Source organism: Coptis chinensis, chromosome 7, assembly GCF_015680905.1.
Source record: "Coptis chinensis isolate HL-2020 chromosome 7, ASM1568090v1, whole genome shotgun sequence".
Lineage (NCBI taxonomy): Eukaryota > Viridiplantae > Streptophyta > Magnoliopsida > Ranunculales > Ranunculaceae > Coptis > Coptis chinensis.
The window spans coordinates 96,129,587-96,147,535 of NC_141462.1; the positions used below are offsets into that span (position 1 = coordinate 96,129,587).

The 17,949-nt window shown below is 39.7% G+C and overlaps 3 protein-coding genes across 3 annotated transcripts; 1 reads left to right on the forward strand and 2 right to left on the reverse strand.

Annotated features, from left to right (window-relative positions):
- The first annotated feature begins 7,445 nt into the window (after positions 1 to 7,445).
- On the forward strand, positions 7,446 to 10,175 carry LOC147490281 (uncharacterized). The gene is made up of 3 exons (XM_086574842.1): positions 7,446 to 7,724; positions 8,078 to 8,869; positions 9,597 to 10,175. The coding sequence occupies exons 1-3, from the start codon at positions 7,446 to 7,448 to the stop codon at positions 10,173 to 10,175; spliced, it is 1,650 nt and encodes a 549-aa protein (XP_086430968.1).
- A 2,661-nt stretch (positions 10,176 to 12,836) lies between these two features.
- LOC147490282 (uncharacterized) lies at positions 12,837 to 16,552 on the reverse strand. Its single transcript, XM_086570682.1, has 7 exons — positions 16,182 to 16,552; positions 16,031 to 16,131; positions 15,825 to 15,868; positions 15,143 to 15,347; positions 14,277 to 14,421; positions 13,324 to 13,640; positions 12,837 to 13,219 (listed from the first exon to the last, which is right to left on the reverse strand). Exons 1-5 carry the CDS (start codon positions 16,282 to 16,284, stop codon positions 14,284 to 14,286), a joined length of 591 nt encoding a protein of 196 aa, XP_086426808.1. The 5' UTR covers positions 16,285 to 16,552; the 3' UTR covers positions 12,837 to 13,219; positions 13,324 to 13,640; positions 14,277 to 14,283.
- LOC147490283 (uncharacterized) lies at positions 16,031 to 17,080 on the reverse strand. The gene is made up of 2 exons (XM_086570683.1): positions 16,778 to 17,080; positions 16,031 to 16,628 (listed from the first exon to the last, which is right to left on the reverse strand). Exons 1-2 carry the CDS (start codon positions 17,057 to 17,059, stop codon positions 16,548 to 16,550), a joined length of 363 nt encoding a protein of 120 aa, XP_086426809.1. The 5' UTR covers positions 17,060 to 17,080; the 3' UTR covers positions 16,031 to 16,547.
- Between the last annotated feature and the right edge of the window lie 869 nt (positions 17,081 to 17,949).

Sequence of the window (17,949 nt, forward strand, 5' to 3'; positions counted from 1 at the left end):
CACAACTCGCTAAACAACTATTAACAACAAATAATAGTGTAAAGCACTAAAAACATACCACAACACAAAGATATATCGTGGTTCGGCCAATGGTGCCTACTTTCGCAAGAGCTAATCCTTTTATAAAGTGGGAAGGAATATTACAATCACTCTTTGCAGTCTCTCACTTTACTAGATCACTCCTCTCTGTACAGGCTTGTCTCTCTGTAAATGTTATCTCTCAATCTTGATTGCTTTCAAATATTGGGTTTCTCTCTCTGTTCTTGTGTATTTTCGTGTCTCTTTCGAGTGTTGGGTTTTGCCAAAAACCCCAACCTATATTGCAAACTCGCGGTTCTACAAAAATAGAATTCTTCTGAATTTAGACATGAGCGCGGGCGCGCGCGCTAAAAACATTGGAGGTCAACCAAGGCATGGGCGCGGGTTGCGCCTTGAGCAAGACTAATCTGAGCGCGTGCGCGCTCAAGCTTCTCCACGCAGGTTGAACTCCTTTTCTCCTCATGTGAGGGATATCTCCAACAATCTCCCTCTCCCAAACAGTGAGGGGGATACCTCCATGCAATTTCCAAATCAACAGGAGGAGTCTGCTACCATTCCAGCGGTAGCACAACAAATATCAAACTTACATTTCGGTAAGACTTTGGTCATTATATCCAACCCGTTCTTGTCGGTATGAATATTCTCAATACACAAATGCTTGTCTTCGAGTACTTTCTAATCCAATGATAACGCACGTGCATGTGTTTGGATCTATAATGAAAACTCGGATTCTTGCTCAAATGGATGGTGCTCTGACTGTCACATAGAACTACAAACTGTTTCTGCTTTAGCCCTAGTTCGTCGAAGAACCTTTTCATCCATAGCATCTCTTTGCAACACTCAGTGGCTACAATATACTCGGCTTCTATAGTGGAGAGGGTAACACACTTTTGCAACTTAGATTGCCAAGAAACTGCTTCTCCTGCAAAAGTAACCAGATAACGGGAGGTGGACTTCATTGAGTCAATATCACCTGCCATGTCTGCATCAGTGTAGCCTTCAAGTAAGGGCTTACTTTCACCAAAACACAAACACGATTTGGAAGTGCCCTTGAGATATCTCAATATCCACTTAACACCTTCCCAATGTTCCTTCCCCAGATTTGACAGAAAATGGCTTACAACGCCTACGGCGAATGCAATATCCGGTCTTGTACACACTATTGCATACATTAAATTGCCCACTCCGGATGCATAAGGAATCTTTTCCATTTGACTCTGCTCATGCTCACCCTTTGGACACATCTCTTTGGTCATGCGGAAATGGCCACCAAGTTGACAACTGACTGGCTTCGCTTGATCCATGTTGAATCTCTTCAACACCTTCTCAATGTAGCTTTATTGAGAAAGCCACAACTTCCTACTCTTTCTATCACGAGTGATCCGCATCCCAAGTATCTGCTTTGCTTGACCCAAATCCTTCATCTCAAAGGATTTACTCAAGTCTTTCTTCAGCTTAAATATCTTGTTGATGTTTGGGCCAACTATCAACATATCATTCACATACAACAAGAGCACTATGAAATCCCCATCTGAAATTTTGAATAAACACACAATAATCAGAAGTAGACTTCTTGTATCCTTGCTTTGCCGTAAAGAAATCAAACTTTATGTACCACTGTCTCGGTGCTTGCTTCAACCCATATAAGCTCTTTATTAGCTTGCATACTAGGTGCTCCTTACCTTTGACCTCAAACCCCTCTGGCTGGTCCATGTAGACATCTTCTTCAAGGTCTCCATAAAGAAAAGTTGTCTTGACATCTAGTTGCTCAACCTCTAGGTTCATACTTGAGGTCATACCCAATACCACCCGAATAGAAGTCATCTTCACTATAAAATCTTATCAAAGGCAATCCCTTTCTTTTGACCAAATCCCTTCACAACAAGGCGAGCTTTGTGCCTTGGGTGTGGATTATTCTCCTCATGCTTGATTTTGTAAATCCACTTATTCTTGAGAACTTTTCTTCCTGTCGGTTTCTCAACTAACTCATAAGTGAGATTCTTATGCAAAGAATCCATCTCATCATGCATGACCTTCAACCACTTCTCTTTGTTTGTACCTTCAAGTGTCTCTTGATAGTACATAGGTTCTCCACCATCAGATAGTAAAACATACGTATGTGGTGGATACCTGGTTGAAGCTAGTCTCTCTTTGTCTGACCTCCTTGCCCCATTTACTAGTGCCTCAGGAGGATGCACTTCTGCTTGCTCAGGTGGTGGTTCATGCACTTCATCTGCATCTTCTATACCAATAGGTTATATCCCATCATGAGTAATAGGATTATCATTATGTGCTTCAAACTCATGGTTCTCTGCATTCTCAATGCCTTCTGCACGTTCCACAGTAGAAACTTCTGGTTCTGAATCAACAAGATCATTAGTGAAAGCATGTAGCTTCTCACCCTCCTTAAAGTCTGCTATGATTTGGTCTTCCAAGAACACAACATCTCGACTTCGGATTACTTTCTTGTTAATCGGATCATAGAGTTTGTAACCAAACTTTTCATCTCCATAACCCAGAAAAATGCACTAGTTGGCTTTGTCATCAAGCTTGGATCTCTCATCCTTCGGAATATGCACAAATGCCCTGCACCCAAATACCCTCAAGTATCCATAATCAACATCTCTACCTGACTATACTCTCTCTGGATAGTCACTATTCAGAGGCTTTGACGGCAATAGGTTGATCACATGCACGGCTATACGCATTGCTTCTACCTAGTAGGTTCTAGGTAGCTTAGAGTGAGACAGCATGCATCTCATCCTCTCTATAATGGTACGGTTTATTCTCTCTGCTATTCCATTCTGTTGCGGTGTCTTGGGAACGGTCTGCTCATAATCCCATGACTCTGGTAATACTCTTCAAATGGCCCAATGTACTCACCCTCATTATCTGAGCGAATACACTTCAGTAACTTCCCTGTCTCTCTTTCCACCATACTATGAAATTTATCAAACATGCCAAGTACTTCATCCTTGGTCTTTAGATTATATGCCCATACCTTTCTTGACGCATCATCAATGAAGGTCACGAAGTATAAAGCTCCCCCATGGGACTTCACTTTTATAGGACCACATAAGTCTGTGTGCACTAGTTCAAGGACATTGTCCTTTCTGTGAGACGGGAATCTTTGGAAAGATACTCTGTGTTGTTTTCCTACCAAACAGTGAGTACATGTATTTAAATGTGTACCTTTGATGTCTGGCAATGCCTTTTGCTTAGCAAGAACTTCCATCCCTTTTACGCCCATATGACACAGTCTCTTACGCCACAGTTCGGAGGAAGCTTCTTCTTCTGCCGCATTCACTTCTGCTTTATACAAACTAGCCTGTGTATTGTAAAGAGAGCAAGTTTTTTTCCCTCTGGCTGCTACAATGGAACCTCTGCTCAGTTTCCATACCCCGTTACCAAACAAGTTTACAAAGCCATTGTCATCTAACTTCCTAACCGAAATTAGGCTTAGCCGAATGTCAGGGACATGTCTTACATCCTTGAGTGTCAAGGTGTAGCCGACATTGGTTTCTACATGAACATCACCAATGTCTATAATTTTCGAGACTCTATTGTTACCCATCTTCACTTCACCATATTCACCACAGCTGTAGGTAGTGAAGAATCCCCTGTATGGTGTGACATGATAGGATGCTCTTGTATCTATCACCGACTCTGTATCCTGGCTTGAGGTACTAAGACACCACACACCACAATTTGACATAACTCCCACTAGATCGTCGACTAGTGTGGTAGTATATCTATGCCTGTGTTTCCGTTCTTCTGCACCATGTCTTCATATACACAGTTATTATTCTCATCCCTCTTCAGTATTCTGCACTCATACCTAAAGTGACCCTTGGTGGCACAATAGTAACATTGCATCTCTGCCTTAGGAGTTCTAGCTTCACCCTTAGATTTACTTCTGTTATCAACTCGATCTAGGACAAGATGGTTTTCTGTTTCTACCTTTCCCCCATTTCTCTGTGACAAGGATCTCTGAGTGAGAGGAGCTGCCTTTTGAACTCCTTCTAGTCTCCTCATTCAACAAAGATGCGGTAGCCATCTCCATGGTAACGATTCCATCCTTGGCTGCTCCGTGTAGAGAGATTGCTAACGTCTCCCAACTTTCGGGTAGAAAGCCTAATAGAAACAAAGCCTCAACTTTGTCTCCCAAATTAATCTTCATCAAATGCATTTGATTGATGGTATTCTGTACTTTGTTAAGATACTCAGACATTGAAGAACCTTCTTGGTACTTCGTGTTGACAAACTTCTTAACGACTAGCACTTTGTTTCTGCCCGATTTCCTCTCATAGAGGTCTTCGAGTTTCTTCCACAAGCCAAAAGCTGTAGTCTCTTGGGATACATGGTGAAAAACATTGTCGTCAATTCACTGTCGAATGTACCCAATTAATTTTCTGTCAAGCTTGCTCCACTCAGCCGCAGCAACCGTTTCCGGTCTTTCTCCTCCATTCTCAATGGGTTGTGCCAAGTCCTTGCAATAAAACAAGTCTTCCATCTTGGCTTTCCAAATGGTGTAGTTCTTCCTATTCAGACTCGTCATGCGAGTGTTCACGGAATTGTCCATCTCTACAAGTTATTTAAACTCAAATCTTCTCTCAGGAGTTTTGTCAAACACCTTCCGACCAAGATTTGGATAACACCCTAGGCTAATCTAACCTGGCTCTGATACCACTTGTTAGGGTTAAACACCGATACCAATCGATCCCCACTACATAGATAACTTGTATTTGAACTCAATTCAACTCCAGACAACAATATAAATATTCCCTACAACCAAACTTACATGCCCAACTCGTTGAACAACTATTAACAACAGATAATAGTGTAAAGCAGTAAAAGCATACCACAACACAAAGATATACCGTGAGTTCTACCAATGGTGCCTACTTCCACAAGAGCTAATCCTTTTATAAAGTGGGAAGAAAGATTACAATCACTCCTTGCAGTCTCTCACCTTATTAGATCACTCCTATCTCTTTACAGGCTTGTCTCTCTGTAAAGGTTATCTCTCAATCTTGATTGCTTTCAAAGATTGGGTTTCTCTCTCTGTTTTTGTGTATTTTCGTGTCTCTTCCGAGTGTTGGGTTTTGCCACCAACCTATATTGCAAACTCGCGGTTCCACAAAAATAGAATTCTTCTGAATTTAAACATGAGCGCGGGCACGCCTTGGGAAGGCCAAAGTCGAGTGCACGCGCTAAAAACATTGGAGGTCGACCAAGGTATGGGCACGGGTCGCGCCTTGAACAAGACTAATCTCCACGCAGGCTGAACTCCTTTTCTCCTCATGTCAGGTCAGGGATAGCTCCAACAGTGATCTCTCCCCTTTGCGGGATAAGATAAACAAACTCTTCCTATATCAAATTCTCTATAAATGTTATTTGTAGAGGCACTGGCTGCAGCCTTCATTGCATTAGATAAATCAACTTATCACATAACTTATTGGTCAGTAAAAGATAAATGACATACTTCATTGATCGTAGCGTTTGTTAAATCTTATATCTTTTTTTAGTTCGATTGAGAGAGCGATTGAGAGAGGGAGGGTAGTCTAGTCTTTTTCTTCTCGATATCTTTTTTTAGTTCGAAAACAGATCTTGGAGGGAAGATTGCCATTTTTGGCAACTTTGACCGATGCTCTCTGGAGGGGGTCAACCGTTGACTTGATAATAGAAGTAACATGGTTGAGGTGGGGAGCATAGATCCACCGGCTATCCTCAATTCTGAGGTGGTGGTGGCAGATCGAGCAGCTACACAACCTGCAAACCCCATCTCTTCTGGTTTTAGGTCGTGGAGCTCTTTATTCAACTCTAGCAAGAATTCTAAGCTTCAACCTAACCTAAAGAAGGTATCCCCTAAGTTTACTAATGGCATAGCTGAAGTTCCTCCTGAAATAGTGGAGGAAGGGGTTAGCATCTGGAAGGAATATGTGGTTGGGTATTTTGTAGAGAAAAGATTATCCTATCCATTTGTTAAGGAGGTGTGAGCAAACAATGGAAATTAAAAGGGTAGCTTTGATATGCTTGCCGATAGAGAACTATTTTACTTCAAGTTCATCAATGATGAAGATCGTCGGTTCGTTATTGAACATGGTCCTCTATTCTTAGCCGGTAGAATTTTTGTTGTAAGGGCGTGGTCGGAGTCCATTGAACTACACAGGGAAAAAAAAATCAACTCCGTCCCAATTTGGGTTAAAAGTGACATTCCAAAACAGTTGTGGGTCGACAATGGTATTGGCTTTATCTCAAGTATAATTGGTGAACCCATTTGCACAGATGATGCTACAGCAAACAGGGTAAGGTTAAACTATGCTCGTTTTTGTGTTGTTGTCAATACAGACTTTAAATTTCCCGCGTTGATTACGGTCAATATGGGGAATGGAGATAATGCTGATATTAGCTTAGACTATGATTGGATTCCATCAGTTTGCGAGCACTGTAATACGTTTGGTCATACTGATGCAAAATGCTCGAGGAACAAGGATGTACAACCCTCTAAACAGGGACCACTAATCAAGACAAAAAAGAAACCACAGCAGAGATGGACACCTAAGAAGAACATGCAGCAAGGTCAATCTAGTTGTGTGAAAAGTGCCGAAGGTATCCCACTACAAGATGGTGAGGAAGAAAACCCTGTCATAGTGGTAGAGGACCAACAAGCTGTAGAAATACAAGCTGAAAAGGGCACTGAAGAGACTGAAAATGTGGTACTTTCGGAGCAAGACGCTCTTGAGTTGGTAGTTCATAGTGATGAACCTCTCCTCCAAGGGGATGCGAACCTTGAGATAAGGTTGCCAAGTGAAGAAGCCGGCATTGTGACTAATGCTGCACCCAGTAGAATTGAGTTACCTAAAGCTACACCCATATATTTGGGCATAGATGTCGGTCACGGATTAGATGTCACTAGTCCTTTTACTGTGCAATATAAAAGAAAGAGTAAAGATAGAGGCAAGAGATGTGCTCAAGGCAGCCCTGCACCAAATATTTATGTCTCAGCTGAGAAATCCCTTGTTGCAAAGAACACAAACTCCTTTGCCCTTCTCGATGAAGTAGATGAGACAAATAATTCAAAACTCCCACACACCGAACTGACAACATATCCAGTCGAAGGGGTGGATATGGATGACGAGGAACAGCTGAATTATGACCTAGAAAAAGGAATGCACTTGTTGATTCAAGAAGGTATAGACCCTGATGAGGATGACATCTCAGACAATGAGGTGATTGAGCAGTTTAAAGACCATGTAGCCAAAGAGAATGAACCTCAGAGTAGTCCTGATTCTCTGAACAGGGTTGTCAAGACAGTGCCTGTACAAGCTCTTATGGTGGGGTCATTGAAAACCAAGAGGGAGGCCTAAAGGGGCGAGGAATAACAAGCACAACTCCGGTAAGAGATGAGTATTGCATGCTGGAATACAAGGGGGTTGAATGATATTAATAAAGCAAAGGAAGTGCACAAAGCTATTTCAGAAAATAACTTATGCATAGTCGCTCTTTTGGAAACAAAGGTTAGGCAAGACAACTTTAGTTTCTTCAGTCAGATTGCTTGTCCTAGCTGGGAGTATTTGAATAATTATGATAGCCACTTTAGTGGTAGGATATGTCTAGCATGGGATCCTAAGCGTGCCAGGATCCTGAAACTTTTTGAATCTGAACAAATTTTGCATGTTAAGGTATGTCATATGCCTTTAAACACTGAATTCTTCTTAACTATTGTCTATGCCAGTAATACTTTTACTGAAAGATTGGATTGCTGGAGACAAATAGTTACTTTGGCTACAAATGTAATTGGCCCGTGGTGCTCTTTTGGAGACTTTAACAATGTGTTGTTTTCTCATGAGAGAATTGGATCTTATTTCTTTGTTCATCCAAGAGAAACTATGGACTTCTCCAATTGTTTGAACTCTTGTGGTTTATCGATCTCAAGGCTCATGGATGCTTTTACACATGGACAAATAATGGTGATTATGTAAGAAAGTGGTCTAAAATTGATCGGTGTCTAGTGAATTCTTGCTGGAACTCTCAGTTTCACAACTCCTCGGTCACTTTTCTCACTCAAGGAGTATCTGACCACTCCCTCTTTGTAGTTTCATGGCATGACAATTATCAGTATCATCCACCTTTTAGATTCTGTAATTTTTGGTGCCTTCACCCTGATTTCAAGGATACTTTGTTGGAGGCCTGGGAGTCTAGCTTCATTGGTAATCCTCTTTTTATCCTTACTCAAAAGCTTAAGGTGCTTAAACCTCAACTTAAGAATTGGGCAAGAAGTCAGTGTTCTAACATTAAGTCAAGAGTATTAGAGGCCAGAAAGTTCCTCTTTGAAGTTCAAACTAAAATGCACCTCTCCCCTCTTGATGTGAGCTTGTATTATCAGGAAAAACAAGCAAGACTTCTCTATACTTCTCTTGTCAGCATGGAAGAGGTGGACCTCAAACAAAGGAGTCATTGTAACTATATGCAGTATGGTGACAGATGTAATGCCTTTTTTCATAAATCTATACAAGAAAAGAAAGGTAGAAACTCTATATGGTCTGTGGAGGATAACTCAGGGATTAAGTCTACTACAGCTGATGTTGCAGACTCCTTTATAAAGTACTACTCTGAAATTCTTGGGGTCGATTATCACATCAACGCTGACATGGACTTTTTCAACAATATTGTTGTGAAGAGTACTCTTTCTGTTACGCAAGCGTCCTTACTTATAGCACCTATCTCGGATCTTGAAGTAAAGGAGGCCCTGTTCAGTATGGAAGACAACAAAGCTCCTGGGCCGGATGGTTTCAATGCATACTTTTTCAAGCATAATTGGAGCACTGTGAGTAGAGATTTTATTAAAGCAGTTAAATATGTCTTTCATATCTCACATGTGCATAAGAGTGTCAACTCTACCTTTCTATGTTTAGTGCCAAAAGTTGCCAACCCCACAAAAGTTGATGAGTTTAGGCCTATAGCCTGTTGTAATGTGATTTATAAATGCATTTCCAAAGTCCTAACGAACAGGTTGAAGCCTTATATCTCTACACTTGTGGAAGGCGCCAATCAAGCATTTATAGAGGCGAGAGACATCCGGGACAACCTTCTTATGGCTCATGAACTACTTTCGAAGTTATGCAAGGACTCATATATCATCAAGGTGTGCCATAAAGATCGACATAAAAAAAGCTTATGACTCTGTCAGCTGGTCCGCCGATTATGGTGATGAAAAGGTTTAACTTCCCCCAGCAATTCATAGATTGGTGCATCATGTGCTTTGCCTCCCCTCATTACTCTATCCTTATTAATGGTTGCCCTCATGGGTATTTTGAAGGAAAGAGAGGTTTGAGACAGGGAGATCCACTATCTCCCTACCTGTTTGTGTTGATTATGGAAGTCTTTGGTGGCCTTCTCAAGCATGGTTTGTGCAGTAGAAGACTTAAACCCCACTCGAAGTGCAAGAAACTCTCTATTACACATCTAAGCTTTGCTGATGATGTTCTTATCTTCTCAAAGGGATGTTGACTCTATAAGGGCTATTAAGACTATCCTAGTCACTTTCAATGAAGGCTACTGAGGGCCTTGGTATTAGTCTCAACAAGTCCACTATACTTACTGGTGGTATGAGCATAGTGGAATCTCAAGCTCTTGCAGATGTTCTTGGTGTTGTTGTGGTACATCCTCCTGTGAAGTATCTTGGCCTTCCTCTCTTTGCGTCTAGACTTGGAGTAAAAGACTGCTTACCTCTCATTGAGAGTATCACAAGTAGAATCTCTAATTGGAAGAATAGAGTTCTCTCTCATGCCGGAAGACTACAGCTGATTCACTCTGTTCTTTCTTCCTTCCACACTTATTGGTCTAGGACTTTTGTACTGCCTAAAACTGTGCTCGACAAGGTTAGTAAAATTTGCAACAGATTCCTCTGGTCTGGCCCATCTCTAACTAAGTGTTTACACAAGGCTAGTCATGAGCTACTCCGATTCTCTAAGGATGAAGGGGGGTTGAACATGATTGATCTCCACACATGGAATATAGCTGCGTATTGTGGACTAGTGTTCAAACTTGCATCAAGAGAGAATTCTTTATGGAGTGGCGGGTGTGGACTCATAGCATCAAAACAAACATTTACGGACTATGGAAGCTCCTAAGGACTGCTCATGGGTATGGAGAGGCATCTTAGAGCATAGGAAGACTGCTATGAAGTTTCGAGAAACATCATTGCTAATGGAGATGACACTTTCATCCGGCACGACTTGTGGTGTACAGAGACACCCCTCCTATGGGATAACAATGCTAGACAAATGCTACAGCTTGGTGAGGAAGCCAAAGTTAGTGAACTGATCTCAAATGGCAGGTGGAATGACATAGTTCTTTCTCTTCCAGAGTGTGACTTGAAGACCAAGATACTAGGAACGGATATATATGATCTCATGAACAAGGATCAAGTAGTTTGGTCTCTAACTCATTCAGGAAAATTCAGTGCTCGATCTGCTTATATAGCACTAAAGAAGGTTAAGAACAAAGTCAAATGGTCCAAGCTTGTTTGGGGAAAATTGGTGATCCCTAAACATTCCTTTTGCACTTGGCAACTATTCTCTGGTAGTCTCTCCACTCAAGACAGGTTGGTTAACAAAGGTATAATCAATCATTCAAAATGCATTTTGTGTGGAACAATAGCAAGAGAAAACTCCAAACACTTATTTTTTGAGTGTTCTTACACAAAGAGAGTGTGGAGTGGGGTCAAAGCAAAGATTGGTATGGGTTTCAGAGTAGCAGACTCTAACAATGAGTGGCATAGTATCTTGCGGACTAGCGAAATAGTTCTATGGAAGGTGATATCGAATTGCTACCGTAAGTGCTATTTAATGAGAGGAACACTAGAATCTTTTCGGAAAAGTATCGTCCCCTCACCGGTCATGGTGAGAATACTAGAAGATATGAAGCTATACATACAAAGGGTTGTAAAGGATATACCGATTCCACATCGGTGAGAGTCCTCCTTCAAAACCTTGGTATAGATGCAAACTACCATGCAAAGGAACCTATTTATCGCCAATGGCGTAAACGATCCGAGCCATGTTAAGTTAAACACGGATGGGTCTTTGACTCCCGCACCAAGGATTGGTGGTATTGCAAGAAAAGAAGATGGCACAAAGTGCATTTTGCCTATATGGGCTCTAACCCAAAGAGGTCTATACTTCAACAGGAGCTAATGGCTATTGATGCAGGGGGCTAGAGGGGTATGCGAAACATGGAATTACCAAAGTACAGGGTGTACTCGACTCTATGATTCTTTGTGAGTATAGTTAATGGCTTGACTACATCACCATGGTATTGTCGAGAATATTGTACTATCTATCCGGGAGCAAAAGGAAGAAACTCGGTTATAGTAGTGTCAACCATTGCTATAGGGAGACCAACAAAATTGCAGATTTATTAGCTAAGTGTGTAAAAGACTCTCTCGAGACTCTTTTGTATTTTATACCCCCTCTAGATGAACAATTGACTAAAATCATTGAGGAGGATGCAAGAGGAACAATCTATGTAAGATTTTGATTAAGGAATGCAGGTAGGGGTCAGCCTAACCCCATAGCTATCATTCAAAAAAAAAAATGTTGTTATAAGTGCAAGAAGATCAAATTCTAAGTAATGTGTAAGCTTGAAAAACCTACATTGTACAAAAGATTCTATTTTCGTACCGAGTGTGTTCATGATGAGCTTCCACTTCGACGCCATTTCAAAAGGGGAAAAATATGCAAGCATGGTGAACATCGAAAAAGTAAAAGCCAGGGTAAAATAAGGGGTTTAACTTGCTGCTTGAGCTTTAAGCAAAGTTGTGTGAGGAAATAAAGAGCAATGCAGCTATCATGCACTCCGCCCAGGGGCTTCCGCCTCCGTCAAAGAAGGTGGGTGTGGAAGCCCTTGAGGGAGAGTGGATGCTAGATGTACTGGATGCAGAAGCGCACCAATTCCAACACAAATGCCAAAAGAGTAAGATATCATAAATTGGAGTTACGCCTTGATATTGTTTTCATCAGCGTACATCTCCGACAGAAACCTACTACCTGAACTGAAATTGGACCATTGCTATGAGTATATATATCCGGTGCCCACAACAAAATGATATATCCAGCAGAGGTTTTCACTTGGATATTTCAAAGTAAAATACAAAAATTAGCTGCCTCAAACCCTCAATAAATAGCAAGCGAGAGGCTTTAAGGAAAGCAGCTTATCAATTTAGCTTTGCTTAGACAAAATTGACTTCTAAAATCCCAAAGTAGATATAAATCTGATCTCCATACTTCAACAATTAAGAAGCCATTCTTCCATTCAAGACATCCTAAAGTTGCACCTGTCCTAAAGTTGCACACCTGCAAATTTCCAGTAAACATTTGAACATGATTAACAACAAATTTTTAAGTTTGAATCACGAGGATTTGTATATTACAAGTCCTGTCGAGTTATATTAGTGGGGGATTTCTGCTATTATCTTCTTATATGTAGGAGTACCCTCCAAAAACTATGACCAGTCAAAAGCAGACAAACCTGAAAAACGGAAAAACTACAGACAGTTGCAACAACTCACTCTCATACATGAAAGTAACTTGTGGTTTGACGCCTTCACACAGCAGACACACTACACTGCAGTCGTACTATTCTGACTTCTTTCACCACTTTAAACCGAATTGCTCTTTAGGTAAAGACGACCTGACCGAAGAGTCAAAAAAGGGTAAAAACAAAGGCAAGATGTCTTGCAGAGTTTTTTTAGTTGAAATCTAATATTCGATGCCAATCAAAAGCAACCAATATTTCTTGTAGCTTCCTAACCATATCCTCTCTTCATCTTCAAAAATATTTAAGTTTACAGAACAAATTTATTTTTTCAGTACTCGGGATTAGTCAGACAAAGGAGACAAATTATCCCTAGAACGTTGTAAAAACCATGCTGTCCATTATAGGGAGTTCTACAATTCAAATTGTTAGGGATAATATTGGCTTTTAACGTTTAAGACAAAAGATCTTACTTCTCCCCGAGACATCTTCATTGGGATCTGAAAATCCAAATTCAGATTGTAGTCTTCTTCGCTGATAAGCAACTTTCCTCTCTATTTCCTCTAGGCTCTCCATTCCTCTGTCTTCAAGAGACTCACGGTATTCCATCACAGCAACTTCAAGACGCCTCAACTTTTGCCTACAGCATACAACATGGTACGAAAGTGTAAAATTTACAGATCGCATAAATTTTACACGGTATATATAAATTGAAAGTCAGTTGCCAATACAATATTGTAACACCTTTAGTTAATTTCTCATTTAGTAGGCAACATAGTCGTCATAATCACTTTTACATGGACTCCATTTATAGGCATCATCCTCGCTTTCATGAGCACTTTTCACAGGACTGCAATCTTCAGGAACCTCTGCAGTTGCCAAATCACTAAGAACTTCTGCATTTTGGTCGGATTTCTCTACTTCCTGGAAAGTGGAAACATAATAACACACTCCCAAAATTAGATCTCAACAGAATGACTCATGTTCTTGATATTCAGAATTTTGGTCTGTCTGAGCAGCAACTTGCAGCTATTCTATCAGCCGTTCAAATTCAGAATGATCTGCAAGAAAAGAAAAAAGAACAATAATGCATACATAAAACAATAAGTTTCAAGCATGCTAATTCCTAGGAAGATATCCACAGATAAACCACTCGCTAAATTCTACTTACTTTGTTTTCTTCATACAAAGCCCCACAGTGATGTACAAACAAGTGTGTTTATGTCCCCGAGTAAAGGAGTATATGCTTTTATCCATATTCTTATAATCAGTAACCTTGTGTTAATTTCACCAACACCTTCATTAGCATTGTGGTATTGATCTACACTCTAAGGGCTTTATCACTACAACAATATGCATTCTAATTTTCTATTTTAACAAGTAACGCAGTTCTTGCTTTTACTCATATCTTCTCCTTTGTTGTGTGTATATGTGTGGAAAGAGTGAAAAATAACTCTACACAGAACTTATCATGTTGGTGTGGACCCACATCTATACAATTACAACTCAAACACCAAAACGACTGTCAAATTGTCAAAAAATAAAAAACATATATCTAGACACTCTAGTACTCTACTAATATACAACGTACTGTGCAAAAATGGAATTCATAGGGACGTAATAGTTGACAATGATTGAATATATACAGAGCAACATCAAATCAAAGATGAAACTTTATCAGGGAAGACACTACTTACCCTTGGATCAATTAGTTAAAGCATCATGAAGCTTCATAGAATGTCGGCGCACTTCATTCTTATATTTCAGCACCACATCACGGCGATCGCGGCCAGGAAATAATGTTTCTATTATTTGAAAATCTGTCCCAACCTCCTGAATGGCCTAAAAAACATGATACACCATATAAACATGCTAGGAACTTTCAATAAAAACAACAAAGTTACTAACAAATGCAACACATAGTTCAAAAAAAAACATGTTAAAGGTTTAAGTACTGAGTGTAACCTAAATGTGATATGTAACTTCGAAATTACAAGTTCTCAGCACATCATCCTTAACCTTATATACAACAATACTTCACGCGAGAAAGTGTCACGACCAATTATTGTCTACTTCATTGTCCGCGTTCTTGACCTTAGCAATGGATAATTTCTATTCCTGTTCATTGTACCAGTGCCCCTTCCAGTATCCTATTCTGATTTCTGATATCTTGGGAAAAAGACAATTTTCAATAGGTACTATCCAGCCATTGACCCAGCAATTGGAAATTTCTATTGGATCATAAGAAAATCCTCAATTCTTTAAAATGGTAGGTTTAGATACTCGGTGTGTGCATCACTACAACTAAACAAGAAGATTAGACCACTTAATATGTAGCATTGACTCGGCTAAGAAATACCAGAACAAGAGTGGATCAACTCTGTCCAAGTTGCTAAAAATATAATTAAATCCGTTTTAACTAGGACAAAACCAAATGAAACAAAAAGAAAAACTCTCTGAAGTCACTTTTACATTCTAAAACACAATATAGATTTCACATGTACCTTAAAACTTTCAAAAGGCAACATTTCATATGATTACAAGGAATAAAAAGCAACTTCACCTCATAAAAACGCTCTGTATCTTCTTTCGACCATCTCTTCTTACGCTTTTTATGTGGTTCCATGAAGGAATGGTAATTATATTTTGAAGAACTTGCATATGGAGTTGCTTCATCATCATCATCATCAGGGTTCATACCATTATCCTCTGACAAAAATGTGTCGTCCTTATCATAAGGAGCATCCTCTGCAAAAGGATTAGTGCCACTGCAAAATGAAATGAATTAGAGACACAGATAAGTTTAACCAGTATATTTGAAAAATTGACTAGTAGTCTATTGTCTATATGCTACTTTCAGTGTTACAAAAAGGAAAAATTTTGCAATTCTGTCACTTATTTATTTATTTATTTATTATACATATAGTTTTTGTACATAGAAAAACCTGGAGATTATTTAGGAAAAGAAATAGAAAAAAAAAAAAAAATCATTCTGTCAGAATCTTTTATGGAGTCTGAACAATATCACTAATAGTAACATTGGCAAATTGGTGATAAATTAATGTCACAGGGATTCCAATATTAAAAACACTCCTTGTTCCAGCCCCAGAAAATAATCAGGAGCTACCACGGAGACGTCACCTAGAAAAGCTTTATGCCACAGAATATAGAAGCAGAAACTCTTTCACTTGTAAGATTACTGAAATCTTTAAATGAAACAAAAATAGAATATGTGGAGTCAATACCTTCGGTTGAGAAGTGAATTTTGTTTAGTCGCTGCACCTTTCTTCTGCAAAAAAGAAAATGACAGGTTTCAGTAAGAGAATCGCACAAATGAAAATATGAACAAGCAACAGTGAAAATATGAACTAAATGTCTACTTATAGACAAAACATAAATCATCTCTAGTACACAAGGACAAGTGAAACATGAGGTGGGAACGAATATGTACCAATCTCTGTTCCTTTAACTCTCCTAGAAGGATTAAATCCTTAATAGGCAGCTTTCGGGGATCAATTTCTTCCTCTGGGGTTTCAAGCAGCACCTTGTTCACTAGAAATGCATAGGTCAATTAGTGTAATATGAAAAAAGCATCTCTAAACATTGTCTTCTGTTTCTTCGAGTAGAGTGAGGGAACTTCTTTTTTGGAGGTTCCTTGCTTGATGACTCTTTTCCTTCAGATGAGCTTTTACGCCTTCGACCCATTTTCCCATTTTGAACTGCTGTCTTAGCATTTCTTGCTGTCTTATTATGATGTGATGTCTCTTCCTGGTATTCCTCATCAACATCATACTGGTCATCTTCATCCACTAAAGAATAGTGGGATGTTTCAGCAAGCACGTCAACATTTTCTTCAGTACTTCCATCCGGCTCGTCAACAAGTAAAGAAGCACCTGAGCTCTTTCTCAGCTGCCTTGATGATTTACCATATTCATTTACCTTATTAGCTGCTACTGAAGTTCTTTTATCTAGGGCCTCTTGGAGAATTCTTCAACATTCTTGGAATTAACTTTCCTTGCACATACTTTTCTTTTCTTACTTCTAATTGCCTGATAAAAGCAAAAGTGGAGAATCAGAACGATATATAAAGATCAAACCACTTGGTTCCATTTGAGAAAACAAATGACTAGTAGGCCATAGGTAACACACAACTGCCGCAAATAAGCAACCACCCACAGTAAGAGAATAACCACTGTACCTCCTTGCCAGAGATTATTGGCACAGCCAGTGGTTCTACAACTTCTTGAAGTGTGGAAACCTTTGACCCAGAAGCATCAACATGGTGTGTCAAATCTTCACTCGGGGGAACATAAGATGGATGATCAGGCACGGCAGGATGAGGGGTGTTCATGGTTGACAAATCAACAAAATCATGATCAGCAGCTACAGGATGCAGGTAATCATCCATGTTTTCAATTTCACAAGGATCCGATTGAGCACCCCCTGCAAAATAAGCACACTTTAGTATCTGGATTAACATATGAGTGATGAGCTATGAAGCACCGACACGTCTCTAAGGGTAAAGTTTCGGTGTCCGACACGGACACGACCAGACACGCGTTCGATACGCGATTTGGAGTATTCGATTTTATAATTTTTTTTTTAAATTTCCAACACGCGGGGACATGCCATAATAGTAATCTCACGCATACAAGAAATTTTTGAGCTGGGCAGTTAAATCGCTAATCGGTCGCTACTCGGCGGAGGTGCGAGTAGCGAGTAGGTCTACTCGGTTGGGGATTAATCGGGATTACTCGGGTGATTTTTTAAACCGCTACTCGGTGGAGGAGCGAGTAGCGAGAAGGAACTCAGTCGGGGATTAATCGGGATTACTCGAGATGTCTTAATTTTTATGTTTATATGTAGCATGTACATTGACGCTGGACAATGTAGCATACAACATGGTACAAAAATTTTGCTATCAATATGCTATAGAAATGTTGACATTGACCATAGTTATTTGACCAATAAAGTTTCAGTCAATATCATTGTTTTTTCAATCTTTTCTTTTCTTTAACTTGTCATAGTTACAAATGCAAAACATGGGTCGCACATTTATTTTTATTTTTTTTATATTAAGTTGTCATCAAGTATTCAAGTGGGTTCTCAAAAATCATAATACACCACATAGTGTTCACTGAACATATTTTGTGAAGATTATCGGGGAAAAAAAAATCGACGTTTTGCATTTGTAAAGAGAGTGGAGAGGAGAAGAGAGTGGAGAGTGGGCGAGTGGCAGACTGGAGAGGAGAAGAGAAAAAAAAAAAAACGAGAGAAGAAGAATTTGGAGAGAGTGAGAGAGAGAGAAAAAGAAAAAAAAAGAAAGTGGAGAAAAAAGAAAAACGCACTGAATTGGAACTTGTTTTCATG

What these genes read in the sequence shown, in the direction of transcription:
- LOC147490281 (XM_086574842.1), top strand. Translation starts at nt 7,446, where the DNA reads ATGAGTATTGCATGCTGGAATACAAGGGGGTTGAATGATATTAATAAA. An exon ending in AACAAATTTTGCATGTTAAG is followed by an intron (nt 7,725 to 8,077) that starts GTATGTCATATG and finishes TGGAACTCTCAG; the next exon opens with TTTCACAACTCCTCGGTCAC. An exon ending in TCAAGCATAATTGGAGCACT is followed by an intron (nt 8,870 to 9,596) that starts GTGAGTAGAGAT and finishes CTTTCAATGAAG; the next exon opens with GCTACTGAGGGCCTTGGTAT.
- LOC147490282 (XM_086570682.1), bottom strand. Translation starts at nt 16,284, where the DNA reads ATGGGTCGAAGGCGTAAAAGCTCATCTGAAGGAAAAGAGTCATCAAGC. An exon ending in TCGAAGAAACAGAAGACAAT is followed by an intron (nt 16,132 to 16,181) that starts GTTTAGAGATGC and finishes ATGCATTTCTAG; the next exon opens with TGAACAAGGTGCTGCTTGAA. An exon ending in AGTTAAAGGAACAGAGATTG is followed by an intron (nt 15,869 to 16,030) that starts GTACATATTCGT and finishes TCTTTTTTGCAG; the next exon opens with AAGAAAGGTGCAGCGACTAA.
- LOC147490283 (XM_086570683.1), bottom strand. Translation starts at nt 17,059, where the DNA reads ATGTTAATCCAGATACTAAAGTGTGCTTATTTTGCAGGGGGTGCTCAA. An exon ending in CAATAATCTCTGGCAAGGAG is followed by an intron (nt 16,629 to 16,777) that starts GTACAGTGGTTA and finishes TGCTTTTATCAG; the next exon opens with GCAATTAGAAGTAAGAAAAG.